The 22,756-nt window shown below is 46.6% G+C and overlaps 3 protein-coding genes across 4 annotated transcripts in view; 1 reads left to right on the forward strand and 2 right to left on the reverse strand.

The window, feature by feature from the left end:
• The window catches only part of usp22 (ubiquitin specific peptidase 22), a 34,239-nt gene extending 30,289 nt beyond the window's left edge, over positions 1–3,950 (reverse strand). For both annotated transcript variants that reach the window (XM_035405873.1, XM_035405872.1), the window contains exon 1: positions 3,542–3,950. In XM_035405873.1, coding sequence (XP_035261764.1) covers positions 3,542–3,661 — 120 coding nt within the window. In that variant the 5' untranslated portion in view covers positions 3,662–3,950. The remainder of the gene's footprint in view (positions 1–3,541) is intronic.
• Positions 3,951–5,317: 1,367 nt separating this feature from the next.
• Positions 5,318–15,828, reverse strand: cops3 (COP9 signalosome subunit 3). Its single transcript, XM_035405871.1, has 12 exons — positions 15,652–15,828; positions 14,554–14,683; positions 13,864–13,976; positions 13,551–13,600; positions 12,710–12,802; positions 11,971–12,150; positions 11,135–11,275; positions 9,150–9,323; positions 8,144–8,230; positions 7,574–7,687; positions 7,005–7,085; positions 5,318–5,640 (listed from the first exon to the last, which is right to left on the reverse strand). The coding sequence occupies exons 1-12, from the start codon at positions 15,704–15,706 to the stop codon at positions 5,587–5,589; spliced, it is 1,272 nt and encodes a 423-aa protein (XP_035261762.1). The 5' UTR covers positions 15,707–15,828; the 3' UTR covers positions 5,318–5,586.
• A 1,574-nt stretch (positions 15,829–17,402) lies between these two features.
• Positions 17,403–22,372, forward strand: LOC118219896 (5'(3')-deoxyribonucleotidase, mitochondrial-like). The gene is made up of 5 exons (XM_035403387.1): positions 17,403–18,337; positions 19,836–19,936; positions 20,439–20,499; positions 21,041–21,155; positions 22,150–22,372. Exons 1-5 carry the CDS (start codon positions 18,044–18,046, stop codon positions 22,287–22,289), a joined length of 711 nt encoding a protein of 236 aa, XP_035259278.1. The 5' UTR covers positions 17,403–18,043; the 3' UTR covers positions 22,290–22,372.
• The last annotated feature ends 384 nt before the right edge of the window (positions 22,373–22,756 follow it).

The raw sequence follows: 22,756 nt of genomic DNA on the forward strand, positions 1-22,756 counted from the left end.
AACCCTGCCACCGGCGAGAGGGGAGATTCCCTTTGTGTGCACGGACAGACGGACGGACGAACGGACGGACGGACGGACGGACAAACGGACGGACGGACGGACGGACGGACGGACGGACGGACGGCTGGCGGCAGGATGACGACCCTTCAGCCGAAAGCTGTCCCAGCCGACGAGGCCCTGTCCATCCAGACAGACAGATCACCGCAGTGAAGTGCGACGTCCTGGTAAGGCCACTGGGCGTGGCTGAAATCAACCACACAGGGAAGAAAAAAAAAAAAAACACTCCCCAAAAAAAAAACACAGCTGTACAAACGAATGGGCGATCCTCACTGGGTCTGAAATAAACGCTCTAACGGGCTTTTCCCAACGGCACAGACAGCACAGGGACCATCCCGATCAGGAACCGCCTGGCCCTGCAGAGATTCCCGAAAAGAGTCCCTACATTTGTGTCTCAACCAAGCTTCCAGAACAACAAAGACAGGAGTTAGGCTACCTGAGGCAGAGGGAAGCGCCGTCTGTAGAGATGAGAGTAAGCAAACGTTACGGTGGCATAACTGGTTTTTCTGGGCTTAGCGTGTGGTGACCTGCTGTCGACTGCTTTCGACCAATGGTCCACTCTTACCCAAAAACGGTCGGTGTAGGAGCGGGTTTTTGTGTTTTAGCCCATGAAAACCACACCCGATTCAACTAATTAACATCATCAAGGTCTTCAGTCAACTGGAATCAGCGGTCTCAGCACTGAGCTAAAAGCTGGCAGCTACACTGGCTTTTTTTCCAGATAAGTGTGGACACCCCCGGTCTACGGTATGTCTAGTTCCACCTGTGGGCGCCTGTTGGTTTCACCTGGCACCTAGCCAACAACAGGGACTAAATTTAGTGTCCTGGATCGAGGTAGGGTTTGGCCCTGTTCTGAATGGACATGCTAATCAAACCTGGGATCTCAGTCCTGGCCTTGGGTTCCAGTAGAGTACAGATAATGCTCTGAGAAAAAAAAAAACACTATCATATTTCATCTGTTCTGTATGATTTCCATTCTGGTTTCCAAATATACCTATGACAAGACTCCAATAAGTTTACTGACCACCCCCCCCTCCCCTAAGGCCCGATACCCCCAAAATCATGAAGGCGCAAAGAACTTCACATCCAACACTCAAGGCCCCGTACACTCTGTAATGCACATTATCACAAACCTTGCAGGCTATCGACAAAAGGAACATTAAAATGGCCTCCGAGTTGCTAAAGAGGAATACTGTGCCAGGATCAACTTCTCAACCGAAATCTGACAAATTGTTCTGAGTACAACACGGCCCTGTCAGGGGCACTTGTCAGGTATTCACAAATTATGTCCCGTGGGGGGCTGGAATTCTTGCATCAGAATTTGGAACTTTTAGCAAATTAGTACCGACGATAAAATAATAAAGCTTATGTATATAAAGTACACATTAAGTTTAAGTGTGTTAGTTTACTTACAGACCCACCCCCCCCCAAAAAAAACAAAAACCACTAACCAACCAGGTGGGCGGGCCCTTGTTATGACACGCCCCCTGACGACATACAGCGCGAGGCTTGGTGACCTGAGGCGCATTGCCTCACACAAATCACGCTGTTCTGACCCAGGTACGCTGCCCTTAAATCCGTGACCACCCTCCGCCAGGCGGGTCTGCGGCATTTCCCGGTCAGAGACAGAGCAAACAAACCGCAAGAAAGGCGAGGGTGACAGGGTGTGACCTTAGGGAAGAGGGGTGGGGGGTAGGGGGGAGTTTTTGCAGCCAGTTGCCATTTGTAATACAAAAAGGACCCCAATACATCAACAAGAAAAAAAAACAAATTGGCTGGAAGTTCATGTGGGGACAGAGCTGGCAATTCAGCATGAGCTCAAATGTACCGTCTCGGCGCAGTGCAACTTAACAAGGGCGTCCATCCCGGCATCGCCTCGAAAGGACTGCTCCATCTACAATGGGCTGGCTAACTGGGGGCCCACTGATACAGTGCCCGGGCCAAATGGGCCAGACACAGGGGGAGTTTTAAATTAATATTACAACATTAAAAACAGGGAGCCTACAGTGAATACAACTTTGCAAAGGGAAATAGTACACACAAACACACACGCACAGGAAATGGAAGGTGCAGAAGACTGCTTAGTGAGAGCTACATGTCAGGCATGTAACTAACAGCGTATAATTTGATTTTATTTAATAACCATTACATTCTAGATGTATACCTTGCGATTAAATGTGTCGAACCACCTCCCCTGTAGGATCCAGATAATGCGTGTCAGGTACCGCATGCAAGTGGTTTCGACATGGACGAACGTATCGCCAGCGCGCGCCATAGGTGTGACTGACACACGCGCGGCTCAAGTCGTTCGAATGTTTCGAAAAGCACGTTAACGCTTCAAAGAAACGTTTGTTTTGCTGCATCGCGGTGGGGACTGAACCGACGGGCCTGTAGCAAGCTAAATGCGTTGCGCCGTAACGCGGGGGTGGATTATGAACACGGATGGCGTACAAAGCTAGCCACAGTCGGGGCCTGCTAGTGTTCGCTCGCATTCGCGACTGGACTCTAAAGGACAGGTTATATGTCTCTTGTACAATACCACACCGAAGTGCTACTGAGCTGTGACAAGATTGACGGTCCACTCCCCTCATACACGAACACAAATGTAGCTCTTGAGCGGGTGGGTGATTGGTAAACAATGAAAGTGAAACCAAAGGGTCTGTCTCATACCTTCGTCGAACATGTACAATTTTTTAACGGGGAAATGGTCGTGTAGGAGAAATACAACACAGTTTGAGTCGTTTTCAGGCAAAGCGTTATCTGGGCTTGGGTGCATGCAAATTATCGTGAGGTTGGTATCTACGTTGGCGAAACAGAATTTCGGTGAGGCTGTAATGCTAGTGTCAGATAAGATTTGCTGGCTTCACAACGATGCGTGGCCACTTCTAGCAAGCAACCAAGACACCTACCCATCCGTTCAGAATGGGGTTATGTACGGCTAGCAGGCTACGTCGTTTTTCCATTTATTTGCGTTTCTTTTCTCCATTCCAGGCGCTTGATTTCCCCAAGCAAAGCTCTGCCATTTTTCGAAGACCACATTCACTGCGTGTACACACGCGCGCACACACTCACACACGAGCAGTTCAGTGCATGCATCTGCACATCTTCGGGACTCTGTCACTTTTGTCAAAAGCAAAATGATGTGTGCGTGCTGATCCTTATCGTTCCTGTCACCTCGTCTATCGGTTATAGCGAGACACGCCGTGCTAATAGTCCTAGCTAGCAAGCAGGCTGACTAGCTACCGTTTTCGCCCAAACACCTATGCCGCGGAATTAGGCGTTCCATAGATAGCCCAATAAGCGAGACCGTGGACACGGCGAACCCAAACGCCAAATGTGTGCGTGTAACGTTAGCTGGTTACCTAACCAGCTTTGATCGTGTGAGCTTCTGCGAAAGGCGACCGTGCCGAGCAGCGTGCGCATAGCGCCTCTTAGCACAACTTGAGGTTTGGCGTTTCGTGTTTTTTTTTTTTTTTTTTTTTACCTTGCGTTTCCTGGTTTCGGCAGTCCCGGTCCACACAAAGCACTGATATATCACTCGTAGGTTCTGCTTCCAGTTATCCACCTTAAACCCGTTCACATGGGAACACCCGGCAGGACTCATGACAGAAACGACATTCAGTTTATTGTTTTTTTTTAAAACGATGAAACGTGTCCGAGGCGCGAGATTATCCAGAAATTGGTCCGATATAAGTGACTTAGCTAAAGAGACACCCACGCCAAAATCCCGGGTGCGAATGGGGAAGGGGGGACACACCAAGGTAATTCGTTTGTCGTGTTCTTGTTTATTATGAAGAATGTCTGCCTTTGCGCCTATTCCTGTTTGTCTAGTAGCTCTCTGGCACGTCCAGTTCAGAAGTAGTCCTCTACTCCCGATTCTTTTAATGGTCGGCAATGGAATTCAACGGAACACCGCGAGCCCTGCAAGGCCCACCCCACGCCTTTTCCGATTGGCCAATGCAGAGACGCGGCCGCCTGGACTGGCTGCCACAGTGTCGTTTCTCATCGGAGGTCCTCCCCGTGCTGCGTAACAACAGTTGTGATTGGCGCTAGGAGACGCTGCTCAAAAATCAAAAGGCGTTTCCGCTTGTGAGGAAGCTCCAATTGGTCGCACGGGCAACGTGAGCCAAGGTCTCCTGCATCCTGGTGGTAACGTCAGTTATAAAAAGAGAGAAAAAAATATCCAGCAGCAGCAACCAACACCACATCTTCTGAAGTACAAGTTTGGATCGTTTCAATAAGCGAAATGTGGAAAGGTTGATTCCACTTTTACGTTAGACGTGGACAAAAGAAAGGAGGTTCAAAGTTAGCTTTACTCCCGATAGCCGAGCTGTTGTACGTGCTGTCCTGGTGCGATGCACCCACGCGAGGCATAAACTTGTCTCGGTGAGCCTTTGAGTTCTGCACCGCGATACGTCACTTCCGACTCGTCTCGCCGTGGTTAGCCGCCGACAGACCTCCCGTGCTCAATCGAAAGAGCCTTCTGTCAATGCTTTTTCCAAAGCAACGGCATTACACGCGAATCTAAGCTATAACATCACTCAAAGGAAGGAAACATTTTGTGAATGAACAAAAACACTCACGTAGGCATTGTCTCTCTTATGTAACAGCAATTGATGGGGAAAAAAAAGAAAAATCTATCCCGTCAACTTTTAACAACAGCACAGCGCAATCACTAACTTTTGTACCTTGTTATGGTTTCTAAAATTGGCCTCAGATTTCCAAAATTCTGTTTCAAAATGGTAACGCGTAATAAACAATTTACAGCACGCAGAAGTTGAAAACGCAGGCTGACAAGGCTATAAGACGATACAGTCTCGGAGGCTGTACGAATGAAGGTAACTGTCGACCGTACGAACGGAGACAGAATCTTTCAGAAGGTTTTGTGCTTTAAACAAAAATTCCAAACAAAAGGACAAAATATACTTTACTTTTTGCCACCGATGAACAAAAGAAACCATTAGCATGACAAGGGAGACCTCTAGAGGTTAAAAATGAAAATATCTGCTTTGACCCCACCACCCCCAAATGGTCTCATTTTGATATTTTTTGAGGAACCCGGTCAGTTAGAGCCCTTAGAATCTTTTCCAGCCCCTCTACCCCCCACGTAATTTTACCTGAAGAGGTTTATCTTGAATTGAACAAAGGGCTCAACGGTCAGACATTTACGGGACTGTAAAAAGTAAAAAAAAAAAAAGTCTGCAATGATAAATTAAAGTTTAAAGCCGTATATAATAAAGTGTTAAGCATATTCACTAAATGTTTTTGAACAAACAAGTCCGGTTTTTATTAGTTTTTTTTTGTTAAATGAAGCAATGGTGCTTAAATTTGAACACTGATAAATAAAATGCACAAACTGTTTTTCTTTAGTATTCCTCATGACTGTGTGAAAGCAGTATTATTTCACACAGTTATATTTTTTCATGAACAATGTCCAGGCTCCACCGATTAAACTTTGCTTAAAAAACGTCTTCCAAAATTAACCCGACTCAAAACAGCACCCCATCCCTTCCCGGTCTCCAAAAGTCTTCAGGAGTAACTTGACGTTTTGCTTCCAACATCGTCCTCTTGCGATCCCATACTCTGAATCGCAAAACGTGGGGAAAAGACAAAAATACAGTTATCCTACTTTGTGTAAACAAATGAGAAAAGAGAAGAAAAAAACATTTAACAGTGAAGACAGTTTTTCCTTCAGAAAACTAGGGATACTCCATAATTACATAACTCATTACACTACTCATAATTGCAATTGTCGTTACACTACTCATCATTACAATACTCATCACAATACTCATCACTACAATACTCATTACAATACTCAATAAACTACTCATCATTACAATACTCACTACAATACTCATCACTACAATACTCATTACACTACTCATCACAATACTCATTATTACACTATTCACAATTGCAATACTCAATACACTACTCATTACACTACTCATCATTACACTACTCATCATTCCAATACTCATTACACTACTCATCATTGCAATACTCATTATTACACTATTCACAATTGCAATACTCATTACACTACTCATCATTACAATACTCACTGCACTATGTAAACGCAGTCAGGGTTGCTGCTCCAGTGCTGGGGGACAGGGTATCAGCTGTGGGCTGCACTCGCTAAAGAGCCGCTCCTGATTGCCTAAAAATGTCCCGGCTCCTCTAAAAAGATGCTGTCAGCTGCGCTAAACTGCAGTGTGAGCTTCGGAGCTCCAGAGCTCACACAATGTGTGGAAATTTTCTTTGATTTAAATTATTCCTTTTTCACCAGGAACAGAATGATTATGAATGGTCTAATTATGAACATAGTGACTCTCCAAACCAATGCGAAATCTTGTCAGAAAGGGTAGTAAAAAAAAGAAACTGGTGATGTTTTATGCACTGCATGATTGCCCTACAAAATGCATGGTGAGTGTGTGAGTGTGTGTGTGTGTGTGTGTGTGTGTGTGTGAGAGAGAGAGTGTGTGTGTGTGTGTGTGTGTGTGTGTGTGTGAGTGTGTGCGTGTGTGTGTGTGAGTGTGTGATTGTGTGAGTGTGTGAGAGAGAGTGTGTGTGTGTGTGAGTGTGTGTGAGTGATTATTTGTGTTTGCATTCTTTCCTTTGTGCATATTATTTGCTTGTTTATTAAAAAATGAACACACGTCTACTGTGGGTCTGCAACGCAGCTTCTTTCAAAATGAAGGCGTCCAGTAGGTGTGATTATTATTTCCTTGTTTTCCGCTGATTTTCCACACGCTTCTCAATCCTGAAACGCGAGGCCACAAAGGACGTGGACATTTCCCCCATAAATAAAACTAACTGAACACCGGTGCTCAAGGCTCGACAGTAACTGTGCCGTAGTAACAGCAGCGAACCTAAAATTTTAAAAAAGACGCTTTTATTCCCAAAACCCTGCCCGACCCCAAGCAAACGTGGCAGCCCCTTACCTTCTGTACAAACTGGGGGTTCACCATGATCTCCTGATCCATGGACTTTAGCTTCTCATCCAGCTCTATACACTTCAGCATCTGCGGAGGAACACACAGTTGGTTCTGTTGACACTGCCTTCCTCAACTAATTATTTTTCTCTCTCTTAACAGTCAGTGGGGAATGGGGGGGGGGGGGGGGAGTGGCTTGTCAACGCAGCCCAGAATGAAACGTGTGTGAGCAGGGATTTGGCAAGCTAGGCCTGGCAGACAGACATTAATTACACTTTGCCATTTAGTACATACTTTTATCCAAAGCAACCTGCACAGCTCACTTTCTGTGCGTACGATCTATTCAGCTGGATATATACGTTGAAGCAATTCAGGTGAACCGCCTTTGCTCAAGGGTATTGCAGAAGTACACCCTAGCTGGGAATCGAACCCGCAACTTTTGAGTAGCGAGCCCAGTTTCCCAACCGTTGTACTGCTGCACTAACACCCTGCAGATGCACAGATACCACAGATGTGCGGAGATGGACAGATGGCGTTCACAGCCAATGGGGGGGATTCCCTGTACGCCAGTCCCTCACCTCCTGGTCAATTTTGTGGAGCATTGCTGGGTTGTTGTACTTTTCTGGGTTGTCGTGGAAACACACCATACCGTCTTTCTGGTTGATGCTGGCGTAGATTTCGCCGTTTTCGATCTGCGGACGAAAACAGGATCAGTGGGATTCAAAACAAGGAAACAAAAACAAAAAAAGCCTCAAATCCTCTACTACCTTTTCAGTGACTGGAAATATCAGACAGTGTGAACACAAAAATAAGGTAATAACATCAATTTCCGAACAATTCAATTAATATTCTTTCCAAAGAAAAAACATCAATATGTCTGGCTGTGTATAAAAACGAGAGGCTTTCTGTGATATACTACAGATTTCCTCTACAGTGTAGCAGGAATAATGCTGCAAATGTGTATGTATGTATGTGTATGTGTGTGTGAGTGTCTGTACGCGTGTGTGTGTGTGTATAAGTCTGTGACTGTGTTTATATATGTCTGTGTGTGTGTGTATAAGTCTGTGACTGTGTTTATATACGTCTGTGTATGTGTGTGTGGGTGTGTGTACGTGTGTGAGTGTGTGTGTGTGTGTGTCTGCTCTTACCATGTGCAGGACGTATTTCTCTGCCTCCTGAGGGCCGCTGAGCTGCACTCGGCTTGCCATGTCTTGTAAGGACAGCGTGAGGAACGTCTGCAGAATGGATCAGACCGGGGGCGGGGGAAAGAGGAGGAGAGGCTGAGGCGGGGTCGGGAGGGGTGGGGTGGGGTGGGAGTTCCGAGGACCTGTGACCCCAGGTCAGCCCGAGGGGGCGGGGTCTGGAACCCCACCTGCGCCCACATCCCAAACGCAGGGCCCACCAGAGTAAAGACTGAACAGGCCAACCAGACGATCCACTCCAGCGCTCCGTCCTGCCCTCCTCACATCCTTGTGACGACCCGTATCGCTGTAACACCAGCAGGGCCCAGCTGTGATCTCGGACCACTCAGCCACAGATCAGGAGACCTTCAGCCAATTATAATCAGATTACCCCGCACCTGTGACTCAGTCACACCTCAGCACCCTCACACGCGTGCCCGTGGATCAACGCTAAACTGCACCTCTGAAACATGGCACCCACCCTCCAAAAATAATCTCACAATTTCAATTAAAAGACAATGCAAACCCGTCACTTTCAATGTGCCCTGAAGCTGAATATCTGCAGTTACGAAATTAAAGTATTTTGAATATGCTGCTTTGTACAGGGTCATTCCTAAAATGAGGAGGGAGGGAAGGAGATTGCAGTTCCGCTCAGCTAGCTTAGCCTCTCAGACAAGTTAACAGCATCGCCCCCTGGTGGAAGGAGGCTACAGATCACTCACCTTGGCTAGCCCCTCAGACAGGTTACCTACATCGCCCCCTGGTGGAGGGAGGTCACAGCACGCTAACCTTGGTTAGCATCTCAGACTGGTTACCTACATCGCCCCCTGGTGGTGGGAGGCCGCACTGCGCTCACCTTGATTAGCCGCTCAGACAGGCTACCTACATGGCCCCCTGGTGGAGGGAGGTCACAGCGTGCTCACCTTGGTTAGCCCCTCAGACAGGTTACCTACATCGCCCCCTGGTGGCTCACCTTGGTTAGCCGCTGGATGTTCTTCTTGTACAGGGAGGCCAGGCACTGCTTGACCAGGCCCGTGTTGCTGTCTCGCATGAAGGCCTCGCCGTGTTTGCCCACCAGGCCGCGCAGCTCCGTGGGGTTGTTGCTGGCGTACACCTGCGCCAGCTCGTGGTACGCGTTGCTAAGAGGCTGCGGTGGGGGGGGGGGGGGGGCGGGGGGAGAGCACAGCCTGTTACAATGTCTACAAAACTCATTTATTTGCACTGTTGTGCCTGTGAAGAACGCAAATGCAAAAACACTCAGATCAGGCTGAAGCATCAAATAACATTTAAATGCACCAGTAAAATGTATAAATCCTTTTTGTTATCAAATTTATTATTTTTTTTTTAAAGGATGGAGGAAGAGAAAGAAAATAATGGCATACATTATCAACATTATTACTGTCACTGGCCAAATTCCTCCCAAGGTACATATAAGATGATGGGTTGTGTACAGTGTGCGCATATGTGTATATCTGTCATAGTGCGCATATGTGTATTTACGTATGTATGCGTGTCTGTGAGTTCATGTGAGTGAGTAAGCGTGTGCTAACACCATCAGTAGTGTGGGAATGCTGTTAGCTGGTCTGGCACTGTTTCTCATGTTCCTCAGAACACACATACTTTCTCCTGCATTGTGAGTCACTCTGAATAAGCAAAATGAATGTGATGTGATGTAATGCAACAAACCCTCCTCCCCCTCCCCCCCCCAATGGGACTGTCTTCATGTTGCTAGGAGATTTCAACTGTTAACAGGGAAAGAGGCCATTCAGCTTTCACACCATCCAACACACAGAGCCCCTCTGAGGGGTCCCAAGGGGGGATTTAGGATCGAGTGTCTGCTGTACCGGACTGGTGCGGCTCTAAACCAAGGGATGAGATTTTTCCACAATTAATCAGACATGTTCCCCTTGATGAACCTGCTCAGGATCTGTGAGTTCTCCTCACCTGGATAAACCTGCTCATGGACCTGTGAGTTCTCCTCACCTGGATAAACCTGCTCATGAACCTGTGAGTTCTCCTCACCTTGATGAACCTGCTCATGGACCTGTGAGTTCTCCTCACCTTGATGAACCTGCTCATTAACCTGTGAGTTCTCCTCACCTTGATGAACCTGCTCATGGACCTGTGAGTTCTCCTCACCTTGACGAACCTGCTCATTAACCTGTGAGTTCTCCTCACTTGGATAAACCTGCTTATGAACCTGTGAGTTCTCCTCACCTGGAAGAACCTGCTCATTAACCTGTGAGTTCTCCTCACCTTGATGAACCTGCTCATTAACCTGTGAGTTCTCCTCACCTGGATGAACCTGCTCATGAACCTGTGAGTTCTCCTCACCTTGATGAACCTGCTCATGAACCTGTGAGTTCTCCTCACCTTGATGAACCTGCTCATTAACCTGTGAGTTCTCCTCACCTTGATGAACCTGCTCATTAACCTGTGAGTTCTCCTCACCTTGATGAACCTGCTCATTAACCTGTGAGTTCTCCTCACCTTGATGAACCTGCTCATTAACCTGTGAGTTCTCCTCACCTTGATGAACCCGCTCATTAACCTGTGAGTTCTCCTCACCTTGATGAACCTGCTCATTAACCTGTGAGTTCTTCTCACCTGGATGAACCTGCTCATTAACCTGTGAGTTCTCCTCACCTTGATGAACCTGCTCATGGACCTGAGAGTTCTCCTCACCTTGATGAACCTGCTCATTAACCTGTGAGTTCTCCTCACCTTGATGAACCTGCTCATTAACCTGTGAGTTCTCCTCACCTGGGTGAACCTGCTCATTAACCTGTGAGTTCTCCTCACCTGGATGAACCTGCTCATGGACCTGTGAGTTCTTCTCACCTGGATGAACCTACTCATGAACCTGTGAGTTCTCCTCACCTTGATGAACCTGCTCATTAACCTGTGAGTTCTCCTCACCTTGATGAACCTGCTCATTAACCTGTGAGTTCTCCTCACCTTGATGAACCTGCCCACGATCTGCGAGGTGTACTTAGGCAGCGGCTGCACTTTCCCGTGGAGGATGAGGGACACCAGGATGTACTTCTTGTAGGCCTCCAGCATGATGTGACTGACGGCCATCGCGGGAGTGGTTATCGCCTGAGGAGACCGAGGGAGAGAGGATTTATCACACAAAATAAAATAAAATTAAACGCAGTTATTTAAAAATACCAAAAACAAAAAAATCCAAATAAATGAAAACTGAATGCATGGATGGGGTCTGATCTCCAGCGCTTGTCTCTGTAAAATTTGCCCAGTATTCTCCTCAGACTGCAACGCAGCGACTGTTTAACGCTCCAGTGCATTAAAGCACGTCAATCACAACATCTTACAGAGTAATAAACACTGTTTAGATAAAAAAATATATAATAATAATAAAAATAGGCAATACATTCACTCATAATGTTGCGAAGGATGTGCATACCAAATACGTTTTTTTGAATTTGAAACAACATACTTCTATTTTGCCGAGGATCATTCAGTGACTCCTTAATGGGCCCCCAGGGGCCTCCTAAATCCAGCTCGGGGACCCCGGCCCCAGGTCACCAGCCACACCCCGTGTACTCACTGGTTTTATGGCATTTTTGAAGTGCAAGACTGTTAAGTTACTGGGAGATACATAACACACAGGGCCCACGCGTGACTGACAACGCTGCTGAACGTGGTACGACAGAGCGGTAAATAAAAGACTCCAGTGTGATTGAGCCAAACACATCAGAACGCTGAACTAGAACAGAGAATCCAGTCTATTCAGACTTGTTGTGTACAGAGCTTGAGCGTGGGATTCCTGCTACCTGCTCGTAGAAATACAGCGCCCTTTCGAAGTCCTTGAGGCCCGTGTAGATCATGCCGCCGTAGTAGTAGTAGCACAGGAAGTGCTTGGCGTCGTAGGAGCCGTTCTCCTTGCAGATGTCGGTCATGTCCAGCTCCAGGAACGGAAGGGCGGGTTTGAAGCACTTCGCCAACAAGCACAGCTGGAGACGAGGAGGGAAGACGTCGAAACGGAACGTTCAAGAGCGGTGGGAAAAAAAAAAAGATTAGGCGAACGTTGTCCCTCAGCTGGGATTTGAACCTGCAGCCTCCTGGTTATGGATTCTTATTTAATGTTCAACACTGGCAGTCAAGCTTGGGAGATCACTGTGGTACTCAAAGGCTGTTCTGGGCATAAATCACATCCTGGGCATAAATCAGAAAAGCGTTTGAGTTTAACTGAAAAAACAAAAAACAAAAAAAAAAACATCCAGCACAAACTGAAATGCATATTTTGCACAATTAAACCTGCATTTAAAAAAACGAAATAAGCCAAGGGATACCAACACTCAACATTCATCTTCCAAGGGGGAAAAAATAGAATCTGATGTTATTGGAAACAATTCCAAAGAAAGACTGGCTAAAACCCACAGAAAATCAAACCCCTTCCAGGTCTCCACAGGATCCCAGCGCTCTGACAACCTGCAATTATCCGCAGGCGAAAAATCAGGCCCTCTCAGAAGAGCCTGGCACCTGCGAGCTTTTCACACGACGCTCCCTCACCTGACACAGGTCTGCGTGCACTGAGGTGAGCTGGTTGGAGTTCATCTGTATTTTGTCTATTGCCTGTTTGATAATGCCGATGCCCCTCAACGGCTGCAAGTCAAGAAGAAATCAAGAGTCACAACCGCAATCACAAATAAAACGCAGGTGGATCAGTGAGGTGTTTGGCCGCAAAAAATATTCATAAGGCCTTTTTTTTGGCCTTCCCTACTTCACTTACTACATTCACACATGCACGGACATGCATCTGAAACAATAAATCTGTCTCTAAAACGATCTACTGGGCAATCCAGCCACAAGGCCACATCGGGCAGCCAGAGCAAAGCTGTTCTTTAAGTGCATGTTTGCTCAGCACTTTGACAGGTCAGGCAGGCCGTTGTGAGAATGCACAAAGCAGCACAGGAGAGACATGTACACTAAGCCTTCTCTGGATGTAGAACAGGACTCTGCCACCCTGGTGCTGGAGAGCCACCGGATGTGCTGGGTTTTTATGTTACAGCACTTTAATGACTAATTAAAGCAGGACCAGGACCGGAGACCCCAGCAGACCCTGAGGCTCTCCAGGACCAGGGCCGGAGACCCCAGCAGACCCTGTGGCTCTCCAGGACCAGGGCTGGGGACCCCAGCAGACCCTGTGGCTTTGCAGGGCCAGGGTTGGGGACCCCAGCAGACCCTGCGGCTCTCCGGGTCCAGGGCTGGGGACCCCAGCAGACCCTGCGGCTCTCCAGGACCAGGGCATGGGGACCTCAGCTGACCCTGCGGCTCTCCGGGACCAGGGCATGGGGACCCCAGAAGATCAAAAAAATACAAAAGAAAAGAATGAAAGCAGAGGAGGACTTGCCTGTTTTCGTTCAACCAGAGCGTTGGTCAGCTGGTGGCAAAGCCCAGCGACTGCAAAGGAAACGGAAAAGAGGCGTCATTAGGGTTAGGGTTGGGACATGAGTGGAGAGCCTCTCTCCGGGAAGCCTGCTGCTCCTCACACACACACCCACTCGCATACACACACGTACACACACATTCACAATCATACACACTCACGCACACACGCACTCACACAGACAAACACACACGCAGACGTGCACACTCACTCACACACATGCACATACAACCATGCGCACATACACGCGCACACACACACGTACACACACACTCACACGTGTCTGTTGCGTATCGGATTTGTTCTCCATTGGATGTGCTGATGAAGAGCTGAACTTGGGAGAATAACGTTTCAAAGTCGGGGATGCTTGGCATGGAAAACTTCACAAATCTGAAAGGGACCAGAAATGGCAGAAGACACAAACATAAGTATTTATTTAATTAATTTATTTTTTAAATGTTTATTCCATAGATCACGACTGTCTACACAGAGAACTGCAAAACAATAATCCAGCATAAGGCATCACAGCCTTTGTAGCTACTGCTAATTTCAAATGCCCGTCCCTAGATAGATGGATCTCTTTTACATTAAATATGCAAATAAGAAAGCAAATGTCAAGAACCCCAGATTAAGTACACAGCTGCTTTTCTAATCAGAGAGAACTCCAGTGGTAGGCCATGAAGACGATTTTGAAACATGATATTGCACATTTATTTATTGCCAAAGACTGGGGATGCCCTTGCGGCCATCATCATTTTAGCTAAAAGCGGGCCTCCTAGTCAGAATCAAGACAAACTTAGACGTCTTTCATATTTACAAGATTGTTGCCACCGCTGCACAAAGATAAACTCCAAGCTTAATCACAAAACACTTCTGACATCTAAAGGCCAACTAGGAAAAACTGCTGCGGGCTTTTCGAAATAACGAACGGTGAAGAGGTGCTAAGTTCACCGGCGGCGGTACTCACAGTACGGCTAGCACTCCGAGCGAGTGCTCCTGGATGTCCAGCGCTCCTAATACTGTGTCCAGGTGAGACAGGTTCTTGGCGAGCAGCTCTCCGCTCTTGTTGATCAACTCGCACAGAGGAGTCATCTGACCTGGGTATTGACGACAACATGAAACAACGTGGGGTCCTAATCAAGGACGTAGAGATGTACTTTGGGGGCGTGGGACAACAGTACCACCCAATACAGCATGGCAATACTGGGGGGACCATTTGATATTTTCACAAAGTTGGGGGAAAATTGTGTCAAATTTTTTTCAACAATGTCAAATTTAGTTAGCAAGATGGGTAAATAACTGTTACTAAGACAATGCAATTTACTTGAATGAAACGAGCGCACAGCGATCAACACTGAATTGTTCACGTTATGTACGACTACGACCAACAACACTTGATGTTTCACATGCCGCTAGCAAGTTAAGTTAGCTAAATAATAGCTTGACTGCTAGCGCTCATCATTCTGCCGCGGCTAACGGTTGGATGGCATCCGCGCTAGACATCTAGCAAACTGGACTTCTCATGCTATCTGGGAAGCAGATCGGTGTAACGGAAAATTAGTTAAATGCTAGCTCATCTGCCAAAGTATAACATGCCCCTTGCCTAGCGAACTAAAGCCAGCCTATGCTATAGTGAAATGTGCTGATAGCAATACTAACAGGGCCTGCACGCATTCGCTAAAGTACAAACGAGTCGTTTATTGACATGTCAGGGAACCAATTAGACATTCTTCTGGTAAACTCCAGCCAATTACACAAGCCTTCGGGTGGAACTAACTGCCAACGTTCCCCCACAAATATTTTCAGGAGGAAAACATAAAAGTGCATTAGTTAGAGATTGGTTCAGTGGCAGTGTATAAGACTGCATCAAACCCCTACGTCGTCCTCTCACTTTAAGTCACGCCACAGCCAACAGGTCAAATCAGCCAGCTAGCTACCCACAGGCTACTAGTCAATATAAAGCAGGCTCAGTTCCGCAACTACTTGGCCGGTAAGCAAGCACCGGGCTTCTGGTCAGATAAATATTACATGTGTTTTTAGGAATGAAGACGCATTGCGTCCGTACCTTGAGCCGAGAGCTGCCGCACATTGTTCACGAACTGCTCCAAGGCTGAAGCCATTCTCTCCTGTGGGGTGGTTACTGCGCTACCTTACTCTGCGTTCATTCAAATCTGTCAGGAACAAGCCCGTGGTGAGTGGAGTGGGCCAGTGAGCCGCCACTGACGAGAAGTATCGCGATACTGTCTTCCGAGACGAGATTTCGGCCGTTGTTCTTGCCGAGCTGCATGCGCCGAACCAGCGCGGACCTGCTCGGAAAATAGTAATGTTCAACGCGCACAAACGGAGTTGTTAAAGAGGACGCACCCTTCTTGAAGAAGAAATGCGTTTTATGTATGTGTAGTACCAAGTGTAAGACTTCTTGTAAGAATTTGCGTTTTCATGTGAGCACGTGTAGCCTGATCAAAACTTGTTCTACAGTAACAAACCCAGCTGCTTGACAGACCTATGAATTGAGGACTAAATGTGGGTGATGCTGTCGCAGAAGACAGTTACATTCTTCAGACATGACAGCATTAAAGCCACTGGTGGGGGCAACCTTGGTGTGTGTGTGTGTGTGTATGGTGCATGCTGCACATATCCCACAAGGCAATGCTTCACCTAGGGCATGGATCTCAAAACTCAAATTTCCGTCAGTGATTGGTTACTCGAAGAGACCGCACACATAATTCCCAAGACCCATGTTGACTGCTGATCGAAAGCCCTCTGGGACTGGAGTTTGAGACACAAGCATTATTTTCTTTTAAAAATAGTTTTAAAGTGTTTTTTCTTTTACTCCCCAAACCGTATTTGTAGGCCCATATGGTGCTACAACACCCACCCTCATGGAGGGCAGTGTAGTGTAATGGACAGGGCACTGGGTTTGTAACCCTGGGCTTGTAGATTCAGCAGATTCAGTTCTCAATTGGGGCATCGTAGTCTCGAGCAAGATACTAAACCCGAATTGCATGAGTCCATATTATCGTCAATACATGTAAGATGGCTGTCCAGTAAATGGATGCTATAATAAACTGCTCTGAAAAATGAGTGTCTTGTGGAAGCCTAACATGTCAGATGTAAACACACGTTTACTACAACAGATACTGCGTGTCATATCTTAACACTCTGAAGTGCACCAGCTGAACTGCGTAGTCAGCACACTGCAGAACTGAATATATCTCATTCCGGTTCTGTTTCCGTTCTTTCAATCTTAACTATTACGCCAGGCTGGCCGGGACAGGACAGGGTCTCCCTCTATAGCCGGGTTCCTCCCAACATCTCTTCCAATCAGGGAGTTTTTTCTCACCACCGTTTGAGTTCTTTTTTTTACTTCCAACTGGGAATGAACCCTTTAAAGAGTACGTTTTTTTTTTTTGTTAAGTCAGTGTTGTAGACCTCCATTGCTTTCAAGTACCGGCAGTGATTGTGACATCAGCATAAGAATGTTCGGTTGAGAGGTGATCCCATGAGTGACAGGACACCCAGTGACTTGTAAACATGGGGGATTACTTGTAGTGTGATTTTAGAGTGAAGTATCTTATTCAGATACAGAGCTACAGTGCTAGCCATATAATTACCTGAGCAAACGAGCTACTGAAACGAACCCCAAAACTATTTTTTTAGCAGTAATATCTCGACTCGAGCATGTCTTTTTATTTGTGATTTAATGATTTTTTTAAGCGAAAGCAAATTGTATGCCAGTTCCAATCCAGATCTGTAATCCAACGACTGCAAACCCTAGGCCTATATATGTGTGTCTATTCCTTTAAGGGAGTATGCTCCTCGTATGCAGACAGGAATCGCTGCTGAGATACTACCGGGTTACAGGAGCCGCCAGCCGTGTGTGCAAAGGGCAAAAGTTGAAGATAAAGCAGATAGACAGAATCTGATTTCGAATACAACTGACTGAAAGAGAGGTCGGGCGTGACGTTAGAGACCGCTCTGTGCTTCCCCAAATTTGCACAGTGTCACAAACAAGCCCAAAAATAGCGGGCGTTGACACGGAAGATTGGACATTGTGGCTAGTAACTAGCTAGCTGCTGGTCTTGTGTGCAGTCAAATGCAAAACAAAGATTAGTTCCAGACACAAAAATAAGGTAAAAAAAAAAATGCATACGTTCGAAGAGAAAGCGTGACATGCACAGAATGCTCCTGAAATGCAGCATTGGGCACGAATGCAACACCAATTTAGCGATGTGTGCGTCTTTCGATGCATCTCTGAACATTCGATGCACACGGATTATTGCTTAAAATGAAAATAGTACTTGAAACCCAATCGTGTGATACATTGAAAACGCACTCTTAGGAGCAACAACGTAGCTACAACTTCAGGCGGACTTTTGAACATTGTTATCTATAGCATCCGGGAAGGTTACTGTTAATTGAAGACACACCCACTACGTACAAACCTGGCAGGAATAATGACTTTATTGCCCCGTGTCCTAGGTTTTCTAAAGCTAGAAAGTCCCTCGATTTCTGCTAACGTTAGATGTTTTGCTCATCTACCTACCGCCGACGTACTAGCGAAAATGAATGACAGTACAAGTAAACGGCTGCGCGTTCTGGTGGACATGGACGGAGTGCTTGCCGATTTTGAAGGAGGATTCTTGAAAAAATACCGAGCCAAGTACCCCAACGAACCATACATTAACCTGGAGGACAGAAGAGGATTCTGGGTCTCGACTCAGTACGGACAGCTACGTAGTGATCTCTGCGTAAGTAGGCTGTGCCGGACTGTCAGCTATTACGATTAAAAACCACTGTATGATTCCTTATGACTCATCAGCGAGCCCAGGTAGTCAGCTATAGGTGCCAAAACCTAATTGCCCTGCAGTACGCCCATGGCAAGAAAGCAAGGTAAACTGAACAATGTATTAAATGCAAAATGATTCTTTCCATTAGTTATCTGATTAATTTATGTTAAAAACTAATTTGGCATCTCGCTTCATTTTCATTCTCCGTTTTTGTGAGTTTAAGGTTCAGCAAGCCCAAGCACACGTTACATTGCATGGCACAGTATTTGTGGGTGAGGGAAGCCAGTTCTCCTAAAAACCCAGTTAGTGTAAAGTGCCAGACTTGTTTGTCTGTATGTAAATTATCTCCCAGAACCATGCATCGGATAGCTGGCTAGAACATTTGGTTGTTGTCAGATTCCGGTAATATTTGTGGGAATTTCATATCAGATCCGTGTCTAGCTTACGCAGTCAAGTGTGGGCGGGGTTATTACTGTATTTCCGAACTGTATATTATAAAGGAACCGTGGTATTTGTTCTGAAAGTTGTTCTGAGTTGTTAATTATATTTATTACTTTATGTATTCTATAGCGACACCTGCGTTATTTACTGTCAGAATGGTAATCGTACTATTATATCAGGGTGTTAGGGGCTGAATTTATATAGCTAATTTATGTGCTTTTATGCGATGCATAACATATCATACAACAGACTGTCGGAAACGCTGAGCACTTTGGTTTATGAATAGGACCTGCTATTACGGAGTTATAACACTTTTAGCCCGACACAGGGTGAAAGGGTTGTAGAATTTTGTGCATATGTCAATGGATCGACTTTGTTACAAAATGGCACCAAATGCTCCCATTATTCAATTTGCTTGGATAACTTGAATTGATTCAGGGGCTCACACAGAATTATTGATGTTTAAAAAAGTTGTATTTTTAATATCATGACACCTGCTCCCCAGCACACTGGATTTCAAATTAAACGATGAATGTCAAATTTAAGTGCAGACTGTCAGCTTTAATTTGAAGGTATTTACATCCATATCGGGTGAGCAGTGTAGCAATTAATTTAGGCAAACATTCAAATTAGTCCTTTAAGGTATTTATATCCATATTGGGTGATCATTAAATAAATTTTGGTAAACATTCAAATGAGTCACTTAAGGATTATGTCAGAGAATTTAGCTGCCTTAGTTCTTAATAGAATTTTTAAAAGTTATTCTGCTATGTTTTCTTCTTACATCCAATACCATTTGTTAGTAATGACATCTGTAATGACATTTTATCTGTGTGTGAGCCATTGTAAAGGGCACAAAATAGAGTACACCAGCAGCTACCATATTTTAATATAAAAAATAACAGTATCACAAACTGATTGACACGTGCTGGATAATAAATTTCACTCTGATGTGTTATTGCACGAGTGACCAGCGTTGGTCACGTGACCTAATAGTCTCATTGTATTGGATGTGTAGGCGAAGGCCATCAGCATTTGGGAGTCAAAGAACTTCTTTTTAGAGCTGGACCCCATACCGGGAGGTGTGGAGGCCGTCAAGGAGATGTCTAAAATGGAAAAGTAAGTTTTATTCTCTTCTTTAAGGGATGCTCGTCTAGACATATTGCCCAAACTCCAAGCCGCAACGCCGCTTACTTTTGCGTTGTGGTCTGTTTCTAGTCATACCGAAGCCTGCGAGCGCACTGTTAAACTTAACTGAACGGGGGGAAGAAGTTGTAGTTTTACTGGCTAACTTTGGCTTATGTGATTCTTATCTAGAGGTTAGGTTCTGGCACTGCGTGCTACCACAGACGTCAGTTGATTGCTTGGAAAAGCACCGATTCATTGAGCTACTCCTTTACTGATAAAAAAAAAAAAAACCTTTTCTGCAAACTGTCATTAATAGACAGGAATTAAAGTGAGGTCAGATATAGACACACAAATACCACAGATATCCCTGTCAGTTAGGACTTAGTTTTGAATGAAGTCTTGATCGTACTCAAAGGTATTTGAAATGTATTTGTGAATATTGCGGTTGTATTGTCTAAAGTGGAAAACCTCAACTTTATTATTTTTCTTCCAGTACGGACGTCTTTATTTGCACCAGTCCAATAAAACATTACAGCCACTGTCCGTATGAGAAGGTGAGTTCTGTCTGTGTTGCTGTGTTAAGTTTGCTTCCACTGTTGTGCTGATTGTGTTTGGCAGAAGGGGATTGTGAGATCATGTTGGGCAGAGGGGGATTGTGGGATCATGTTGGACAGAGGGGATTGTGGGATTGTGTTGGGCAGAGGGGGATTGTGGGATTGTGTTGGGCAGAGGGAGACTGTGGGATCGTGTGGGGCAGAGGGGGATTGTGGGATTGTGTTGGGCAGAGGGGGATTGTGGGAGTGTGTGGGGCAGAGGGGGATTGTGGGATCGTGTTGGGCAGAGGGAGACTGTGTGGGGCAGAGGGGGATTGTGGGAGTGTGTGGGGCAAAGGGGGATTGTGGGATTGTGTTGGGCAGTGGGGGATTGTGGGATTGTGTTGGGCAGAGGGGGATTGTGGGATCGTGTTGGGCAGAGGGGGATTGTGGGATTGTGTTGGGCAGAGGGGGATTGTGGGATCATGTTGGACAGAGGGGATTGTGGGATTGTGTTGGGCAGAGGGGGACTGTAGCACTATCTGTTCTTTTCTTCATCCAGTACGCCTGGATAGAGAAGCACTTTGGCCATGAGTTCCTGGAGCAGATCATTCTCACCAGAGACAAGACTGTGGTGTCTGGTGACATACTGATAGATGACAAACCAGACATCCTTGGTGAGTGTGTGTGTGTGTGTGTTTGTGTGTGTGTGTATACATGTGAGAATGCATCTGTGTTCTTGTTAAAATAATTTAAAAAAAACATTTCTCTTCACTGAAGTGGATTTTTATGGCAGTCTTACAGTATACACCCAGATTCTAACCAATGCATCACCACAAGCGTGTACAAACTAAATGGAGATGAACAGCCAATCAGCACTTCTGAAGCAGACTGTTAAGAAGTACTTAACCCGTGGCAAAAATTCCCAGAAGTAAACAGAAACAGGCTGTGCTCTTGTTTCAGCCCTCTGAGTTAAAACAGATGTGTTCTTATCTGAGGAATTTTGTGAATGGCATTCAGGCAAGATCCACACTCAGCTTTTTTCAGTTAAGACAAGGCTAGGAGATCTCAAAGGTTTTATTTTCTGCTTCATCGGTGAAATTATATTCACTGACTGCCCCGGGTGTTGATCGAGGTCCGTCATCTTTAAGGACATTCCAACCTGTCAAATGCTCCTGTTAGGAGCGTGTGAGGCCTTCCATACTAGGCAGGAGCTGGGAGTGAGGAGACAAAGAAAGGAAGCAAGGAGGTAAACGACAAGCGAGTGGAACGCACCAAGGGAAAGGACACGAGGACGGAGGAATCGAGTAAACGTGTATCGGGCGAAATGGACCATCCTTGCTCGGTCAAGCGCCAGTTTGAAGCCACGTCAATTGCAGATACGGCAGCTGGGGGGGAGGTGGATTCACAAGTCGGTCGTTTATTTGTCGTACGTTCCCGAAGAAAAAGGCCGCACTTGCGTGTCCTCGCTGAAGCCTCCTCCAGGAGCCTTCTCGCGCCTTCAAGGAACATTTAACGAGTTTGGAATGACCTTAAAGATGGCGGACCTCGATCTTGTCCCGGGTCAGGCGAGGAGTGAGGAGACGAGTTCGGACAAAGTAAATGCGATCGTAGCGAGTCCCGGAATCAGACGCGTTTGGGACTGAATCGTGTTTCCCGCTCCCGTTGCAGGGGTCGAGCCCAAGCCGAGCTGGGAGCACGTGCTCTTCCTGGCCTGCCACAACAAGCACCTGCTCCCAAGCGCCGGCCACCGGAGCCTGCTGTCCTGGCACCACGACTGGAGGGGCCTCCTGGAGAGCAAACGCCAATGAGGACCCCCCCCCCCCCCCCCCCCCGCCCCTTTCCTGTCCCCCATCGACCAATCACAGGACGGACTCCCAGGCTGGAGCCCCGTCCAATCCGTGACCCCCCACCCCCGCCCCGTCCACTGACAACACACGTCCACAATGTCTCTCCAGTTTCATATGGTTGTGGATTCTACACTCCCCCCACCCCACGACCCCCCCCCATTCCGACCATACCCATCCCAGGTCACCTGTGTTTGCAGACGTGAGTTCAGAGTTATGGCCTGGAGGCCTGAAGAACAACTTCCCCCCCCCCCCCCCCCCCCCCCCCCCCCCCCAACTCCACACTCACATCCCTTCATTAGGTGACATCACCTGAGCATCACACCAAAACACTCCTGCCTGCTTGCCGAGGTGACGTACTCACACTCAGACACAATCAACCAACATGACCTCTGTCTCGGGCATTAAAAAAACCAGCGGCTTTTCCCGAT

The sequence above is a fragment of the Anguilla anguilla genome, chromosome 2 (genome assembly GCF_013347855.1).
Source record: "Anguilla anguilla isolate fAngAng1 chromosome 2, fAngAng1.pri, whole genome shotgun sequence".
In the NCBI taxonomy this organism is placed as follows: domain Eukaryota; kingdom Metazoa; phylum Chordata; class Actinopteri; order Anguilliformes; family Anguillidae; genus Anguilla; species Anguilla anguilla.